This window comes from Engraulis encrasicolus, chromosome 14 (assembly GCF_034702125.1).
Source record: "Engraulis encrasicolus isolate BLACKSEA-1 chromosome 14, IST_EnEncr_1.0, whole genome shotgun sequence".
NCBI lineage: Eukaryota > Metazoa > Chordata > Actinopteri > Clupeiformes > Engraulidae > Engraulis > Engraulis encrasicolus.
In genome coordinates, this window is record NC_085870.1 from 54,951,924 (window position 1) to 54,971,856 (window position 19,933).

Here is a 19,933-nt window from a genome sequence, read left to right on the forward strand (position 1 = left end):
TCCAAGAGAGGTCGTCGCTGATGTGTACTCCAAGGAACTTGGTGCTGCTCACTCTCTCCACAGCATCACCGTCGATGGTCAGTGGTGGCAGTTGTTTTTGGACCCTCTGAAAGTTGACAACAATCTCCTTGGTCTTGTTGACATTCAGCAGGAGGTTGTTGTCTTTGCACCATCTGGCCAGCAGGTCTACTTCTTCTCTGTAGTGAGTCTCATCGCCCTTAGTGATGAGGCCCACCAGTGTTGTATCATCCGCAAACTTCACTAGATGGTTAGTGCTGTGGGTCGTTGTGCAGTCATGTGTCAGCAGTGTGAACAGCAGGGGGCTGAGAACACAACCTTGTGGAGCCCCCGTGCTCAGGGTCAGGGTGCTTGAGGTGTTATTCCCTACCCGTACTGCTTGAGGTCTCTGCATCAGGAAGTCCATGTTCATGACCGATGTCCAGTTAGCTCACTGGAAGGACAGCTGCCTTCCCTGATTCGAACGGACCCTATCTCTGGCTAGGGCCACCAAGATGGAAATGTCACTGTTCTCATCGGAACGGGTCAGCAAAGCAAAATAATGATTGCCAAGCAATTTTATGACAATGAACAAGTTGCATAGCATGTCTTTAACTTTTGTACATTTTCTTTCTCCTGATATTGACAATAGACATTGCCAACGTGACGTCATTGCCCCAACAAAATGTACTTTTAGGTCTGTTTTTTCTTGTTAAAAGGACTAGGATTGGCAGACCAAGACCACTCTCTAACAAGCGCTAGAATTTGATTAGCCTAAGATTGGGGCAAAGGGCGTTTCCGACACATTTAAACGCCTTTTGCCCCAATTTGTCACATGTCTTCGTAACCTCTATTGGCCAACCCTTCCACAAAGCGAATTAAAACCGAGATGTTCAGTTAGCCTATGTCATCTATTTTAATAACATAATTGAAAACCCTGAAACTGCTCATAAAATTGTGCAAGTGGCAATGTGGCAAAATTATAATATTTTGACATTCCATACCATATTGATTGATCTAGCCTATATTTAGCTAGGATTTAGCCTATTAAAATGTTATGACCAAACACCACAGATTATTGAGATATCATTTAATAAATAGGCTAATTAAATAATATTTAGGCCTATATTACGTGCATAGATCCAGTGAGAGGGATGCCAGCCTAGTCATATCTCCCGCAGTAGGCCTAGGCTTATAGGTGGACAAAAGAGCCTTTAAATCTCCAAAATATAGGCTATGTAATAGCAAATTCTCATCGCAATGAAAAGGTCATAAATGGACTTAGCATCATCAATAACCTTGAAATTGACACCAGGATTGTGAAAATGTTACCCATATATTTTTTCAATAGGCCTAATAAGACCCCAAATAAAGCAAATGAAACAAAAAAATCTATTTAACACAAAGCTCCTACGGAATGACATTTCATATCAGACTAAAAGAAAGTTCACATCATTAGTCCCCATAAATTCCCACCCTTCGGCCTTCGTGACGTATGGGTAGCTATGTCTCTCGTGCGCGCGCGCGGTGTTGGCTCTGCTGCCCGGTTTGTGTACAGTGTACTTAATTTCAGTATGGCGTCGGACGGTTGTGGGGGACAAGTTGGCTTAATTTGTCTCCAACATAACTGGGGGCGGTGTTAACACGGAGACGTTTTTCGTTGCAATTCTTTTATCCGAATATCAGATTTATTTTTTTCAAAAAAGGTGGAACATTCTTGGTATCAACGGGACTGGTGTTGCCTTGTGTGGCTGGTTGCTTGTAAGGCTTGGTTTTCCTTCAACACTATTTGAGTAGCCATTGTAAGCCGAACCCTCAAAACCACGTATTTGATTGTTTTTACTGAATAACTTAGCATTGGCCTTTCTCTGCGACAAATACCCAAGTCACAGACACAGCCGACACACAAAAGACATAGTTTCACGAATGGCATTTACCTAAGTTGGGCAACATTATCGGTTAGCCAAACTAGCAGGCGACTTAGCTGCCTCAACTATCACACACCAGCTTGACAACACTTGAGTAACAGATCAGGCGTAGCTACTTCTGATATCAGGTAAAGCCCGATCGTATCACACGATGGACAAAACATAACTCGTATGTCTTGTGTAGGACTGCCTGAATGCTAATTGCGGGTGAGATTTCCCCCTCGAGGACTGTGAGCTAGTAAACTACTAGACAGTGTTGCTGTTGTGGGGAGGGGTGGTAGCTAGCTATGCAGGGATGCTAGCTAATCAGTCGGTGAATATTAGCAACCCAGCCATATGTGGTGTGCGTGCTTGAATGTTTCTGTGCACATATAGCAAGTGTTTGAGGCAGAAAGACGCTGGAAATAAGTTACTGGATATTTAAGTTGGGCGATTCTCTTGCGAGTGTTTGGATAAACCAGCGCAAATTTGAGTGTCAAAATCTAGAAAGGCCAAGTAATATTACTCACAGTTGAGCTAGGTAACATGGTTCATCTGACAGGGGCTAACCCCAATTGAGTTTGTTGGAGCTATTCTGATCTGGAGTTTGCATGTGAAGCGAAGTCTTCTGTGGATAACATGGCTGTCTTTGTTGACTGTACACTCGCTAATACCTGATAATGACTTGCAACAGCAGTTCGGAAAGAAATAGGTATGTCTCCGTGAGTGTTGTTACTGAATTGCGACTGTTCTGAAGGGGTAATGTGAATGTTCTTGGACTACCTGTCGAGACAAATCTTTTTATAAACGTGTTTTTTTACTTCCGGTAAATTTAAGTCGGTCATTCTGGATCAAGAAACCTTGTCTTTCGTATCTGGTTGGAGTAACACTCCCAAGCCATCCTCAATGCCTTCAGCGCTGGCCGTCTTTACCTGCCGCCCGAATTCACACCCATTTCAGGAACGCCATGTCTACCTGGACGAACCAGTCAAGATTGGGCGATCCGTGGCTCGCTGTCGGCCCGCCCAGAACAACGCCACTTTCGACTGCAAGGTGTTGTCCAGGAATCACGCTCTTGTCTGGTTTGATCACAAAACGGGAAAGGTAAGTCTTTCTCGCTGCAACGCAGGGTTGTTTTAAGTAGAAGTACTCTTGAAGAGGTAATTACAACTATAGTAGTATCATACTACATAATTCCAACCATCTAATAGCATACTACTATTGTTGTAATTACATGTGTATGTCAATATTAATGTTCACGTAATTTTGAAATCCATTCAAATGTTTCTGAATGGACCTTCCAATCATGAGGATTTTTTTTTTAAATAGAAAATTCAAATTTGTCAATGCCAAATCATTAACTTACTGTAAGTTGTCATCTGTCAAATTTTGAAGCATGAGTAGGTTTTAATTAATTAAAGAAATTGTTAGATAATTTTTCAGAGCACACCCAGGTTTTCACAGATTAAGGCACTACAAGACTAGCCTGGTCCTGACCATCCCATAATATTACCATTTCATTTCGTATTCATGGTCTGGAGCTTGTTTGATCTGACGCGATTGCAGGAAGCTTGAAGGAAATTTTCGGAACATCAGGATAAGTTGTTGAACAAACATGTCTGACGTCTATCTTTGGCAATGTAGGACCGTTTAACTGACATGTCTGACAACATCTTACAGCAGGATAAAATTACAATGCAGGACCATTTGTCAGAACACCGGCCAAATCCTGCTGCTCAACATCGCTTCCACAGAAAACGGGTACCAGACGTAGTGCGGAGCCAAGTCTCTTGGCGGAAGTACGTAGGATGGTGCGCGAGGCTACTACAAGACTGGTTTCTGCCAGATGAATGCATGTGATTAAGAAAGCATGCTAAAATACCATTCCAACGTGGCATTTGAAGCTGCTGGTATCACTAGTCCCATGAACACCAAATGAAGTTATGCACAAACCTTTTCGGCCAACCTCAACCAATAGTGGGCCTAGAAATTCAGAGGAAGATGATTTTGTTATGGGACGCGTTGTTGTTCTTTTTCTATCGCATAAGAAAGTGTTATGTGTTAATGAAGTTCACATACCCCCATCCTAAATATCCTTTTCACACTTAAAGTGTTTATGAAACGAAAACAAACGGTAATTCCCATTAAAGCCTTGTTTTTTCTGATAGCATCGATGAGACTTTGAACCCAATCATCCTGGAGGAACTTGTGAAAATGGCAACTCAAAGTGTGAATTCTGTGAAATTTGGTGTGACTAATGAGCTGGGCTGTGACATCATAGAGGGGAGTCCCTGGTTTGCTAGTATGGCGATCTGAGAAAACAACACACATTTGATGGACCCACATCTTATAAAGGAACCAAAATTCTGATACAAACATCAGCGTGTCGAAAAACCACACATCCAACCTCATGAGAAAAAAAAACAGCAGCACAAATCTATTTCAGAGGCACTGATACATCTGCAGAAAGTGACATGTCTGACAGGCGAAGTGACGATTGTTGACATAGCCTGACAGTTCGTTTTGTTTATGGTTACGGTTGCTAAGGGCGCTTTGCCATGACCCACAGATGACATGGCGTGTGTATTTGTTGACAAATGGGGGGCATTTTGATTCAATTGCGCGATATAGTGTAATGTGTCATGTAGGCTACATGCAAAAATATCATCAACTAGAGAAAAAACGGAGGTATTAGGCTGTTGGAAAAACACCCTATATAGCCTGAGTCCTCAGCATATTTTTAGCGTTTATCATTATTATTATTTTTTGTGCTCAAAGTCACAGGCGTTGCGTGTCCCTCAGCCTGACTCTGAGGACGAGGTGTGTCCAAACGTCAGCCACACATGCACCACAATACTAAAAACAAACAATCAACGCTTCAAAGTAGGCCTACGCTATGTGCATCTCCGTTTATTCGCTAAGCAGTGTAGCCCAGTCTGTGAGTTGGCTGTCCTCGACCGAGAGCACCACGCTGATGCGCGGATATCCTCCCAAAACCAATTTATTGACCAGTTGAATGGCAATCAACAAAAAGTGCATATTCCGAGAGCATTCGCAACGGTTTGGCATGTAATGTGCATTACCCTTTCCTGAAAACAACATACAAAGCAGATGGACAAGGTAAAACAGGGGCAGTTTCAGTCTGCACGCCGGCGATGTCAATTGTTGGAACTGCTTGAGGCAATAGCATTCTCTTCAGTCCAACCATGCCCGCGACCTCCACATTTGTGGTGAAGCACAAGGGGTGGAAATGTGCCAAGCACAACAGTGACCACAAGCTTGCTTCAAAACCATGCATTGGATCCACAGAGCCCTAGCTTGATTTAGCCTTCTCCTTGTTGGCCACAGTTCCATCATTCTTCACATAAGGGAACTTGTGCAAAGATATTCCTTCTGTCAAGTAGCCATTTTTGCAGCTGGCACCGTTCGGCTCTCCAGCAACACACTGCTTGACACTGCGCTTTGTTTTGGTACTAGCCGCCATTGATCTGAACAAGGTGGAATGAGGTGAACTCACCTCTTCTATGTCACGCATATCATTTGCATAAAATTTGCATGTCACCAAAAAAACACTTTTTGGGAACGTTTTAACATGACTTTTAGGACAAAATATCACCCAGACAATATCCCATTTCATTCACAAGGCTTAGAACTTTCAGAATCTGTCCTGGAAATGGTCAAATTCCTTTACTTTGTTTTCGTTTCATAAACTCTTTAAAGAAACCCTAAAGGAGCTAACCAGATCTCTCCCCATGATTTCACCCAAAATCATGACTCTGCCACCTCTTTGCTGATGTTGTAGCTTTATTAGTACATGGTGGCCATCCACCTGGAGCATCCAGGGTTGCAGTGAACTAAACTGTTTGGAAAGTATTGTTCATGTGCCGTATACCAGTCCCTCCAGGAAATCGCGATGTTGCGATCGCGGCATTTTTCGCAACTTCAATGAATTCCCGCAAATTCTGCGCGAGAGCGCAACTTTAACCAATCACCGCGATTTCCCGCAACTTTGAACACTTTGAACCAATCCATGTTCCGCTGACTTGACTGACGTCGACAACTTCCTTTCAAAAAGGATAATACAATAAAAAAAATACAATAAAAAAGTAACCTAGCAATCAGTCCCAGCACTTTACTATGCATGTACAAAGTTGCAGGTGAGGGGGAAAAAACTAATAAATACGAATGTAGGAAACGCATTTTCTCATTGCGCGTCTGCTCGCATGGTCATAGGAGGGAAAATGTATGCCTAATCTGGCATAACCAATAGGCCTACATTTTTAAAATGTGCTAGGCCTACATATATAATTAACACTTCATGACAGTCATCTACATTACGCCAAGTATAGGGCTCCTACAACAAGATGTGTTTTTTTTTTCTAAAGCGGTCCACCTGCTGGACCACTTTGGTGTTTGACTTGTGCGGGCGGGTACAGAAGGCAACATTTTCCCTCCGAATTGAGATGTGCGAATGTCTTGTCCACAACAAAGGAGTAATTTCCATCCTTCATTGTGAATGCTGCGTGCGTGCCTGGCCAATATAGTAATCTCTTTCGCGCAAATTGGGCTATGGCTGGATACGAGCACTTGGTGACCGTGGTGACCGTGTCGTCAAATCACTTTCGTTTAACCTGGCGCGGTCAAACGGGTAAGGAACACTGAACAAGAATAAAACCAGAACCGACACGTTGGAAAGCTGTGGGACTAAGTTGGAAAACTACTCTCTGTTTCTCCCTCTCCTTCTCTCTTTCTTGCGGGATTGACTGTATTGATTGACAGCTGAGACCTCCGCTCTGCAGGCGACGTGGTGTTTTATAGATAACAATCTCGTCGTCTTTTATATTCACAAGAGAACCAAAATTAATATAATTTCTGAGCATTATTCAGCAAGCACCCTTCACAACAGGAAATCTGGGAAGTCCATCCTCGTTACATTGAATGATGATCATCAGCCGTTAATTTAAAGCCGGCTGACGTCGCTGGAGAACAAAAAAAAACCTAGGCCTATGCCTTCTTTCGAAAGCGACCCCTCCCTCTGCTTTTATTTCTGTTGCTTTTGACAAGCTTGAAAATTAAACGCCGACACAGGCAGGCTATGTGTAGCAGACGACTCACATTAACCAGGATTTCAGTCACAAGAGTTCCTGTGAAGGCCTGTTGCCTAACTCATCATCATACAACTGTAAAACAAAGCCTGGGGAGTGTCAGTAAACTCATCCCAACTCTTCCCTTCTCTCAAGGTTTTTTATTGCTCCCAAACCCGAGTTAACCACAACAACTTGACTAGGCTTTTGATACCTCTGTCTTTCAAGCACTTATGGTTTTCTCTATAGGATGTATTTAAGTTACTCCAGGAGGAAAATGCGGAGGAAATCGTTTTTCAAATCGTTTAATAGAAAACGGAAATCGTTTAAAAAAAAAAAAAAAAGTTTGTTTTGCATTTTCGAAACTATGGCGGCCAAATTTAAACTATGGCGGTGCGCCATAGTTTCCTTAATGTATGGGAAACACTGAACACAACGGTCAATGGCCCTCATTTATCAAACCAACGTAAGACGAAAAGCATGCGTACGTGATGCGTACATTCTTTTCTACTTCAGGGAGACCGATGTTTTTTCCCATAGAGTGGGTCATGAGAATCCAATGGTTCTGAGGAACAGAGCATAAATGCAAATGGATGCTATAGTATCCACATTCGGGATTTGGATGTCTGTCCAATTGGAGGGATTGCTTAAGTGTGCCTGCACCATCCATAAATGACTGTACACTATAGATTACATCAATTGGATGAATGGCCATTCATGTGCAAGCTGTGACTGAATGTGTAAAGTGAGTGTAACATGGTCAGTAGCCCATATGGCCAGAATGCACGTGTCCCTTTTTTAACAGCTGCGAGTTCAGGCGCACATCAAGCAATACATAATAATCTCCCGGCTGAGTTTCGCACGCAACTACTATCCGAATACACATGACGTGTGTGTCCGACAACACTTTATAGTCCATTTAGGTGGCAAAAAGGCTATTCTCTCGAAAGACTGGATAGTACAGAGAGAAGCAAGGCGCACATGAGCACGGAAGCAGGACAGCACACTGGATGTGCAAAACTCTCCTTCCCCAAGAAATGTTTTGGGCATTGTTTGTTGGCCAGTTTCCCGTAGTAAGTTGCCCTTTATTCTTGACCTTGTTTCAAATGAAAGTTTATTATCATGATCTTTTCCGCTTTAGTCAATCAAACATTTCATTAACAATCATTATTAGGAAATCAATCGACCCCCTTCCATATTGAGAATTGAAACACTGTTGACTGCGGTTGTTGAATATTTCCACGTGTTTTGTTGTCTACTACCTCACCGTAAGGCCTATTTTCAAGCTGTCAATCAACCAGAAACGTCGACGTTTTAGCCGCTTTGAATCTATCCAAAAGGGGTGGGGTCTCCTTCCCGCCGTTTTAGAGAAGGTGTGATTATTCTAATTGCGATAGTTGTCATACGCTGTCTTTATCAATTGCCGCTCGTTCTTATGATGGGATTGTTGCGGAACGTATTTTTAGTAAATCTCATGTGAACCTTGTTGAACGGCGAGTTCTGCGCTCATTACTACGATGGTTTCTACGCTAGTTTGATAAATGAGGGATTTGGGATTAGCCCAACTCTTAGGCCCTCGGTACGCTTGCTCCAGGATATGCATGTGCAGGCACGATTCGCATTAACATGTGAATTTCATGTAAATTTTGCGCATGTTAGATACTGAATCCTTACACATGCAATTTGTGCGATATCTTCAAAATCGCTGAGAGCGATCATGAAAAAGACTGCACAGTTCCACACGAGTGTTTCCGGTGAAAACGATGATGGTGGGAACTTTTCAAGAGTGTCTCATTGAGCTTGTCCAAAAATACTAAGGCTGTAATGATATTGCATTGAACCGAGGGATTGCGATACTTAGACCCACAAACCCCTATTGCGAACCTTCCTCGCAGTATCGCGATGTGCCCTTTCAAAGTTGTTACCCCTCAGTCTAGAAAACAGCAGGCAACATGCAGGCAAGAGTTCGCATAAGCGCTTTAAAAGACAGCATTAAAAAGGCAGCATTATTTCTTCCCCGTATTAATATGTTACTAGTAATTTGTAAAATTACCACCTGCCTAGCAAAACAAATGCTCCATATCAGCCTCTGCATTCATTCTCGCACGTGACAAAATGTCATATCACAAAACAAAAAAAAGGGACAACGTGCGTCTTACGTAGCAGTGAGGACAAAACTGAGGTTCATTTCAAGTTTTTCTCTGCTGCACGATCAAAAAATCTACGGAAATATTAAACATCAAAATGAAGTGTTGCATTTCTGTAAGTAACTTAACACAATATGTTTCCTGATGACATATGATCAGTGTTGCTTTCAGTTAAGTTAATGTTTGGATCATGTTTGATAATGTGAGACCGCAGTCAATAGGCTTCCTACTGGCACCCTTACCCTTCTCTCTCTTTCTCTGTCTCTTACACACAATCAGCATCTTAGCATGATATGATCTAAGCCTATTAATGATAAGCCTATTAAGATTTGTCTTCGCATCTCTATATGAGGCTTTGTATGTCTGTTGGTCCATGGCACGTTTCTTAATTGTAATTCCCTCCTGTTTCCACAAGGCAGCAGAGTTGAGTTTTGGCCTGGAGCTAATACGTGCAAGCCAAAACGTCTATGATATGTTAGCAAACCGGCTAGGCTACGCAGCTGATTGCATTGTGAGACAAGTGCAGCTCAAGTGCCGTGCAAGCGCACGCACATTGCACTCGGGCACAGAAGTCTGTTTGCATGAGCTTCCCGAAAGTGTGACTATTCCCAGCGAGCCTGCAAACATTCTGCAACTACGTTTCAGTGAATAGTCAGTGTGCGCTACGCACTGAAACATGGTGCTCGAACTAGTAGACAAATAAGCCATTTGATACACGGTGTTTTGGGTGATTCCGCCGAATCGGTACATATTCCCTGTCCCTCACAGTAAAAAAGTTGTCTTTCAAGGTGTCTTTTATTTGTCAATTATAGATGAAATCACATTATTTTCACATTATGTTGTTCTAGGAGTAATGTAGCAGTTAGCAATGTTGTCAACATGCATAAGTGTAATATCTATTTTAAACCAAATAATTTTGCAGTGTCCCCTGAGTTGGTAACAGGAATGACATTGAGAAAGCCCTGTAAAATAATGGTTCATTCCCCAAATTGCACAATTTCCAGGAGGTTACATCACTCACAGGAAATGGATTTTCACCACACAAAAAGAAGAATAGTCTTATATAGCATGGAATTTTGTTATTTTATTGGACTTTTTGGGGTGGTGACTTGGTGTCCTTCCTGTTACCTCTTTTTAACCTAAAATTTAAAAAGATATGGTTTCTATATTGATATTCACCAAATTCACAAGCAATATTCTTTCAAACTATATGACTAGGAGCGAAATATCCTTTCAAACTTTATGGCTAGGTGCAAATAAGCCTGAAATTATAACAGGAAGGACAATTTCAGGCTTATTTGCTCCTAGCTAGCTAATGTGCAAGGTCACAAGAGCAGACATCATATAGTTCGAAAGAATAAGCTTATTACTTGTGAATTACTTGTGAAGCATGGTGTTTTGAAAGCGGAATTAAGTTTTATTCAGAAGTAAATGGAACTAATTTGGAATTAAATGTCCCATGTAGCCGAGGCCAATGTGGTGTTTGTCTTGCAGTTTTACCTCCGACACCTTGAATAGTTTAAGCTTAAAACCAGACTCAAGGCAAAGCTTTTCTCTAAAGTTATTAATAAAGCTACAATATAATTTGTGGTGTTTGTGTTGCAGTTTTACCTCCAGGACACCAAGAGCAGCAACGGCACCTTCATCAACAGCCAGCGCCTGAGCCGCGGCTCTGAAGAGAGTCCACCTTGCGAGGTCCTGTCTGGTGACATTATTCAGTTTGGAGTCGACGTAACTGAGAACACACGCAAAGGTAACTTCAATTCAGTCTTAAACTTTTTCTGCCAGGACCCCTTTTTGGACCTATGAATATTTTCGTGATCCCCCAGTTCAAAAGATCGATCTGATATTGATTCACGTTTGAAATATCCAATATCGATCCAAAACTTTGAGGATTGATCTTTTGCAGAGGACTATCACTATATTCTCAACTGCGTTGGGTAGCTCTCTTCAACATACACACACATGCACAAATATACATGGGGCTGTTCCTGTCAATAGTGGCAGTTTTTACTTTAAATCATGGATTTATTTTAAGCATATTGCACCCTTCCCGCGGCCCGCTGAGTAGCGTTTCGTTTGTGCAATTAGTTCAACTGAATCAACGGGTAGCCTAGGCTAGAGAGAATGTGAGTGGAAAGGGTGGTGTTGTCAACGTTTTACTGTTGTTTCGAAAGGTGTACTAGTTGAATCATAATCTGACGAGCCGTTCGTTTAGCCGATGAAACGTCAGTGCAGTCGAAGCAACGAAGGAGGGAGTGTGAGATAGAAGCGGTGCCCTTTCTGTGTGTGTGTGTGTGTGTGGTGTGTGAGTTTGCGCGCGCTGTTGTATGCGTGGCTGCCTCGATTGTTTAGAAACAAATATCAACATACACAGACATTGATTTTGGTTTTGACAGGCGCTTAAGGTTTTTGATAAGACGTCCGTGCAGTCTAAGCAATGGAGGAGGAGGGAGTGTGAGAGAGGAGTGCCGTGCGTGTGTGTGTGTGTGTGTGTGTGAATCCCAATAAAGGTGAATCCCAATAAATAGTGAACACAACATTATTCACAATAATGTGTGATAATAACACATGTTATATAGCTAAAGATAGATATAGTTTGGGGAGGGTTGCGCGCTTTATGGGGGCCCCTTGGCATATTTTTGCGTAGGGCCCCGTGGAGGTCAGAACCGGCTCTGGATATCCTCTTAAATTTGAGGATAAATGGTCTTAAAAAGTCTTGAAAAAGCCTTGAATTTGTCTTGAAGAAACTTGTAGGAACCCTGAGTACAGGTGAGAGAGCGCGGCGGGATCACTGAGATTGTGGATATATTAACTAAATGCTTCTGGATTTTTTTTGGCCGTCAGCTTAGCGTTAGATTTCGGTGATCTCTCTTCTCAGCGATATAGATCACCAGTGTGCCATCCATTAATCATGTCCCATTACACAGACAATCTAATCTATCCATTATCCCTCACTTTTGCACATAAATACTTTCTCACCACTTTGCCACCGTCAACACTCAACACACTAACCAGAAGGAAGCGCACAGTCTCGCCTGTCAATCAAACTGCGTGCGTGTGTTCTATTTTTTTCTTCTTCTGTAGGCTATGTAGGCTATGGTCTTGTTTCATTTGTAGAAGTGTTACAGAGATATTATGTTGGCGGTTTATTGTCTTAAAGTTTGATAAGCTTAGTTATTTTTTATTAATTATTCAGGTTTGTGGGAAGTAGACAGTAGGCAAGCCTAGGCGACGGGTAGACACTTTGTTTTCTGACAGAACAGCGGTTTTGGCGTTTTCACATGGCTATTGTCTTTGTGGATGTTATAGACATCCCAAGTTGATAAAACTAACTTCAGCGAGACATTTACTGAACTGAAAAGCGTTCTCTGTAGTCGCCCTGAACAGACCACTCACTTTGAAAAGATGCGTGTGCACTCTGGTTAAGCAGATCTCGCATGCATTATCTCACAGAATTGTACAAAAAATCAGGGGATTGCCGGTGTTCGGGCAATTTTTTCCCCTGTGGCTGTTGTTTCTTTTCAGCTGCCACGCTGCGTGTACTAACAATCCTGAACTTAGCACACGCTATCTGTAAACTTCTCGTGCCTTCTTATTTTTTGTGCTCTGCTTGATGTTATTGACGAGTTTTTTTGAGTGTGGCGCTCGACAGTTATCCTCCTTTCCTGAAGACCTCAGTATGCAGTATTTACAGTGTAGAAGCCACCCATGGAAAGATAGCGTTAAGCCAGAGGTGAGCTGTTACAAAATTATTGGGCTCATTGGCCATGCGATCTAAATGATTTCTCCACTTTGGCAGATCGTCAACGATCCTATACTCTTGCTTATTCTTCACGAGTTTATATCATCAGATCGCGCTCCCCTATCGTGGGGCATTCTTAAGTATTGAAAATAATCGAATCGCTGCCTTAAGAAATGGATACCGAATCATATCCAGGTGTCCGCGGGGTCTTAAAAAGTCTAAAAAAGTTTAAAATTACACGTTTTCCATTTTAGGCCTAAAAAAGTCTAAAATATTGGGATATTTTGCAGTGTAAGTCTAAAATTGAGTTTGAGTAATTTAAGACCTACGTTGCAATGCAGAATATCGACAAATGGTTAATGTTTATTTGTTTTGTTACGCTTTCTTTTTACGTCCTTTTCCTCGCCGCTCTGTTTTGTTTCTGGTATGTGTGCGAGTGTGTGCGTGCGCGGGTGCGCGTATATATAGTCAATTGACAGCAATCTGGCTTTATTTCATTTTTTAATACTCTGCGAAGGTCTAAAATTTAGCCCATGATGGTCTAAAAAAGGTCTAAAAAAGTCTAAAATTGCACTTGTTAAAACCTGCAGACACCCTGCATATCGTCTTGGAAGCTGTGATTTACACCCCTAATTTTGACACAAGTAGTTTTGCTATGTGAAAACACTTTTCTCCGAAAAATGAACCTGAGAAAGTCTTATATTCAGGATCGTCTTATATTCAGGCCAATATGGTACTAGGTTTTTTTGTGAATCTGTGGGTATAACAGTGGAGCCAATTGAGAGTATCAGCGGTTAAACACGGGCAGTTCTGTGTTTATATTGAAGGCTGTCTGAGGCCAGTTAATGTGCATGTATGGTGGGATTTCTTTCCCTTATCCATCACCCATTTTGATGGACAGGTCCACTGCAACTGTATGTCTGCCCAAAAAGCATAGATTTGCTTCCTTTAATAATGTTGAGATGTATGTTTAGAGATGAGCATGTATAGAGATGATGGTATAAGATGATGCCTATACCTACTTAAGATGCCACCTTGGTTTAATGACAAACAAGAATTTATCTCTGGTCTGTGAAGAGACCACCGCAACCCTCTTCTGTGACAACTAGGGCTGTAACGATACACCCAACACATGATTCGGTTTGTATCACGATATGTGACCCACGGTTCGATACTCCCAACGATTTCAGGGAATAAATAAATAAATAAATAAAAATAAATATGTATATATATGCGTGTGTATATGTATATAGGCCTATATGCGTGTGTGTGTGTACTGTAGCAGGTACCACTGCAACCTGTTCCCCAGGTGTTGACATCAAAACACAACAAAAAAAAGGATATTATAGTTCACCATGGAAAAATAGGCTAATTATTATAGGGTTAGATCATATGCAGAGATGCTGATCGTGTGTGAGACCCAGAGACCGAGAGAGAAAGGTCTGGGTGCCAGTAAGTGACAAGTCAACTGTCTCACTTTATCAAATAAATTTAATATCCAAACATTGCCTGAAAACGACACTGGTCATATGTCGTCAGGAAACATGCTGTAGGCCTATGGAATATGATTAAGTTACTTAATTGCTTAATAAGCAACGCTTAATTGTGATGTTTAACGCACGCAATGCACGCCCATAACATGTAGGCTACAATCAAAACCCGAAATGAACCTTTATGTTCTCACTGCTACGCAACACACATGTTGTCCTTTTGACATTTTGTCAAGAGGGAGAATGAATGCAAAGGCTGAAGTGGAGCACGTTTTCTCAAGGCAGACGGTAATTTTACAATCTCTAGTAACATATTAATGCGGGGAAAAAATAATGCTGCCTAATAGACTATCCTGCTAATCAACCTCAACGCTTGTCCAACTTCGGGCAGCTCCCTACTAGCGATTTCAGGCTAGTTTATGAATTCGGGAAGGCGGAGCATTTTGCTTTCTCTCTCTCTCTCTCTCTCTCTCTCTCTCTGCTCCGCTCCATCAATCACTCACCAATCACTCACCACACATCGGTGCATCAATGATTCAATCACTTGTAAACATATTCATGCGGGGAAGAAATAATGCTGCCTAATATCCTGCCTATTGACCTCAACGTTCATCCAACTTCTGGCACTTCCCTTAGGCCTACTAGCCATTTCGTGCTGCTTTATGAATTTGGGCAGGCGGAGCATCTCGCGCTCTGTCTCTCTCTCCGTCACTCCGCTCCAACGTCAATTCACCACACATCGCGCATGCATAAATCAAAAAATCTTGACACTTTTGTAAAAGCCTTCTTGGTCTGTTGTTAATTTCTATGCTTCACCTTCCGATGTTTGCGCAAGTTATTCGTCTCGCGGAGGTTGCTCAGGCAATGGATAACAACAAATGCAGGTGCTGGTTGGACGCAGCATTTTATAAGAGAAAGGGGTTAGAGAAGAGAGGTGTTTCTCACAGGTGTGCGCCCTTCTTCTACTTGTTTTTTTTAAAAGCGCTATGCGAACTCTTTCCTGCATGTAGCCTGGTGTTTTTTAAACTGAGGTAACAACTTTGAAAGGGCGCATCGCGGTTCAGTGAGGAACGTTCATAGGGGTTTGTGGGTCTGTCTACCGCGATCCCTCGGTTCGGTGCAATATCGTTGCAGCCTTAGTGACAACCTTTTGATGTTCTTCTTTCAGTCACCTGTGGTTGAAACTTGTTTCTTGTATATCTTCTTTCAGTCACCCATGGTTGCATCGTGTCCACCATCAAGCTGTTCCTACCGGATGGCATGGAGGCTCGGCGGCGATCAGAGTAAGTCCTCAGTCGATTGTTATCAAAAATCCTTTGAGGAGTAAGGAGTTTTCCCCAGTTCTGGAGCCTCATGTACTAAGAAGTGCGTGAAAGTGTGGACGTGAAAATCTTGAAAGTCACTTACGGACAAAAAAAATCCGGATGCATCAATGTACCAGATTTTGCTGTGAAATATTGCGCACATGCATGAGCACATGCGGGTCCAAGTCTCCGCTTTGCCTCCTCCATGTGAATATTCTAATTAGTATGAACAGACCCATTCATGTGCATTCATTGGTTGAAAGAATGGGAAAGGGGGGAACATTTCATGATAGGAGGTGAAGGCGCTGTTTTGGAGGTAATTTAAAAAGAAAATGCTGCACACAATAACAAAATTACTTTGACATATAAAGTCTGCATTTGGTAATACCTTGGTAATACCTGTCATTTTATACTGCAGTACAATGCAGGTTTCCCCCCCACATGATATTTACAAGGCATTACATCAAAACACATTGCAAGGGCAGTTGCAAAGGCTGCTGAGAAATAAAAGTTTGTTGGGTATAAATATGAAAGATGACGCATGCATACATACGCCACATGTATGAATAATCTGTAGCGAATAGTCAGTTAGAAATTCACCTGTTAATTGATGGACTGGTTTTGCAATAGCCTTAGTTAAAGTGATACTGTCCCATTTTTGGAAACAAGTTTATTTTACACTTCCCCTTGAGTTGAATAATAGGGTTTTACCGTTCTCCTATACTTTCAACTGTTCTCTGGGTATGACGGTGCAAATTTTACCTCCAAGCTAACAGTTAACATTGAGTCCTATGAGACCAGCTGGTGGCTAACTGGTCTCATAGGACTCAATGTTAACTGCTAGCTTGGAGATAAAATTTGCACTGCCATACCTAGAGAATGGTTTGAAAGTACAGGAGAACGTTAAAACCCTATTATTATATGGTGTGACGTCATCGGTCGAATGCTCCATTCATTTCAACGGGGCTCCCCAACGTTCGCACGTCTGTTATTTTTCGATAACGGACGGGTTGGTCTATAACAGACCGCTGTCAATGGCAGCAAGACTTTTCACTGCTAAAGCGACGTTTCAACAAGACTCTAATCAGCTGCTGTGATAGACAACACCTGTTGTCCTGGCTACCTAGCTGTTGCCTAGCGGTGTTCCACAACGGCACTGTTTTGTTTTGCGCAGCAACATTAAATAGGCCTAAAGAAATGTCCCCGCCATGTGTGAATCATTTAAGTATATCCATATAATAAGCGGGTTAACTTTCGGCGAGTCGGTCGCTTTGTGGAATAGCAGCACTTCAGAGAGAACATCTGCTCCGCGTCGGGGTCTAAAGATTCTCTCTGTCGTGCTGCTATTCCACGGTAGCGACCTTCTCGCCGAACGTTAACCCTTACTTATTTAACTCGAAGGGAGGTGTAAAATAAGCTTATTTAAAAAAAATGGGACAGTGTCACTTTAAAAGAGAAAGACCAAGATGCGCTGCGGTGAAGACGTTCCCAACAAATGTGAAAACCCATCGCAGATCTCATATAGTCCAGGAAGTATTTCATGTTAGTGCGCTTTTTTCCTCTTAAAGGGACACTGTCCCATTTTTTGGAAATGAGCTTATTTTACACCTCCCCTACAGTTAAATAATAGGGTTTTACCGTTCTCCTATACTTTCAACCGCTCTCTTGGTACGGCAGTGCAAATTTTAACTCCAAGCTAGCAGTTAACATTGAGTCCTATGAGACCAGTTAGCCGCCAGCTGGTCTCATAGGACTCAATGTTAACTGCTAGCATGGAGGTAAAATTTGTACTGCCATACTCAGAGAACGGTTGAAAGTATAGGAGAAAGGTAAAACTCAACTATTTAACTCAAGGGGAGGTTTAATTTGAGCTTATTTCCAAAAATGGGACAGTATCACTTTAAGATTGTATAAGCAGAATAAGTGTTTGGCACGCGTGGTGGAAAGGTATGGCGAGAAAAAATCTATCTTTTATCTACACACACATACAGGTCCTTCTCAAATAATAAGCATATTGTGTTAAAGTTCATTTTTTCCCCATAATGTAATGATAAAAAATAAACTTTCATATGTTTTACATTCATTGCACACCAACTGAAATATTTCAGGTCTTGTTTTGTTTTAATATTGATGATTTTGGCATACAGCTCATGAAAACCCAATATTCATATCTCAAAAAATTAGCATATCATGAAAAGGTTGTCTAAACAAGCTATTAACCTAATCATCTGAATTAACCAATTAACTCTAAACACTGGTAAAAGCTTCCTGAAGCTTTAAAAAGTCTCAGCCTTGTTCATTACTCAAAACCGCAGTCATGTTTTAGACTGCTGACCTGACTGTGTTTAACATTGAAGTCAATGGCAGTGGCATTGCATGAGGGTTATGAAAGCCCAGACATCATTGATGCTTAGCTGTCAGCTGTTTTTTGTTCTTTGATCTGGTGACCCACACTTCCCTCTTCATTATACTCCATAGATTTCCATACCAAGTTTTTCTATTTTTAAGAAAAATCTAATTCTAATTTGTCAGACAGAACATTCCATTGACTTTCGATGGGGTTTAATTTCTGGCAAATTGGAATTAGATTTTTCTTAAAAATAGAAAAACTTGGTATGGAAATCCTATCTAGTTTTAAATGCATTAACTCATTTTTCAATGGTCATGAAATTGGCCTGGTCAAATATTTAAAGGTTGATGCAGCATACATGTTGCATTTCATATCTCAAAGACCTTAACAAAATTTGGAACTTTTTTTTTACATTTCTTATGGTGGACCAACACTGAGGCAAATTCCAAGAAATTAGAATTAGAATAATCTCAACCTTATACTGAAGCCTGATTATGTCTTACTACAAGCTAATCCAACTGGTTTCATTACAATACTACACAGAGAAATGACATATAGGCTATAGATTAGTGCATGAAGATTTAAATGCCTCCCCCTCCTGTATGATGATGATGATGATGATGATGATGGGGCCTAATAATAATAGACATGGGAAAAATGCAGCTACCCAGGGTTTCTCCAGACCCCATCACTTTATAGTTAAGGTGGCCACATTGACAGCATTCACCTAATGACTTAAAAGATACAGCTTGTGTATAATTGTATTGGCTAGTATGGCTACAACGGCTTACTAGGAGGCAAATATGCAGGTAACACAAACACAAAGTACAGGAGTGGGAGTACTTTTGAGTGGGGGCGGGCAGGATTGGGAGTCGTTCCACATAGGTGGTGGGCCCAGTCTCATATCTTGTCAGTTCGTTGGTGTTAACGAGTGGCAACTTTATTTTTGCTTATATAACCCCCTCACAACCCATTAATCAATATTTTGGCTGTTGCCATCCTCAAAACTTGCACATTTATTTATAAAAATGACAACAAAAACTAGCCGGCCGAGTGACGTCACGTCAATACAAAGCCAACGAGGCAGAATACAGCTAGCGCGTGCATGCTACCCGGAACCGTCAGATTTCATGGCAAAAAGTAAGTAAGTGGGCTCACTTTTTGTGTACATGCAAAAAAAAAATTCTCTCAAACTTTCAGAAGTGCTCTTTTTCGCTGTTAGTGTTCGGTTGTCTGACCATCATTAGGCAACGAGAGATAAATGTCAAAAAAAGGACAGGTCTGTTCCCTCAAAGCAATAGAGCAATGAGGTGACGGGGATAGATCAATTCGCCAAAAAACTACGTGTCAGTAAAGAAATGTAAGCTGTGTTATTTTTTCCAGTAACCGCAAATTGGTCAGGAATGAAATGCCTATGTTGTTTCAATGATTAGGTGAATTATCTGCCTATGAAAAAAGCCCGATATGCGGATAAATATTCCCTTTTCAACTTTGAGGGGCGGAGACTTCCCATTGACTGTGCATTATGTGACGTCATCCCCAGCCTTTTTTATTTTCGTTATTTTTTAATATCAACGTGCAACTTTTCAGCGTGGCAACAGCCAGAATATTGCTTTACATATTGTCAGGAGGTTATATTAGAAAAATCAAGTTGCCACTCGAGAGTGAGAACGAAACTCGTTTTCTAAAGGAGCTACGAAATCTAGCCCACCGTCTAACATAGGACAGGACGGGACAGGATTTTTTTTTTGTTACTCCCGACCAGGATTGGGCAGGACAGGATTTTTTTTCTAGGAGCGGGACAGGACAAGAGTGAAAATCCACTCCCGTGTCATGCTCTACTTCGTATATGAGGCTCCTGGAATTGTACTCAAAATATTCTACAGCTTCCATAGAAATCTATGTTAAA

At 41.6% G+C, this 19,933-nt stretch overlaps 1 protein-coding gene across 4 annotated transcripts in view; it reads left to right on the top strand.

Moving 5' to 3' along the window:
- The first annotated feature begins 1,544 nt into the window (after positions 1-1,544).
- Positions 1,545-19,933, top strand: part of slmapa (sarcolemma associated protein a) — a 72,053-nt gene continuing 53,664 nt past the window's right edge. For 3 of the 4 annotated variants that reach the window (XM_063216172.1, XM_063216175.1, XM_063216174.1), the window contains exons 1-3: positions 1,545-3,008; positions 10,741-10,888; positions 15,581-15,653. In XM_063216172.1, the coding sequence (XP_063072242.1) occupies positions 2,811-3,008; positions 10,741-10,888; positions 15,581-15,653 (419 nt within the window). In that variant the 5' untranslated portion in view covers positions 1,545-2,810. The remainder of the gene's footprint in view (positions 3,009-10,740; positions 10,889-15,580; positions 15,654-19,933) is intronic. The other variant, XM_063216173.1, reaches the window with a different exon arrangement.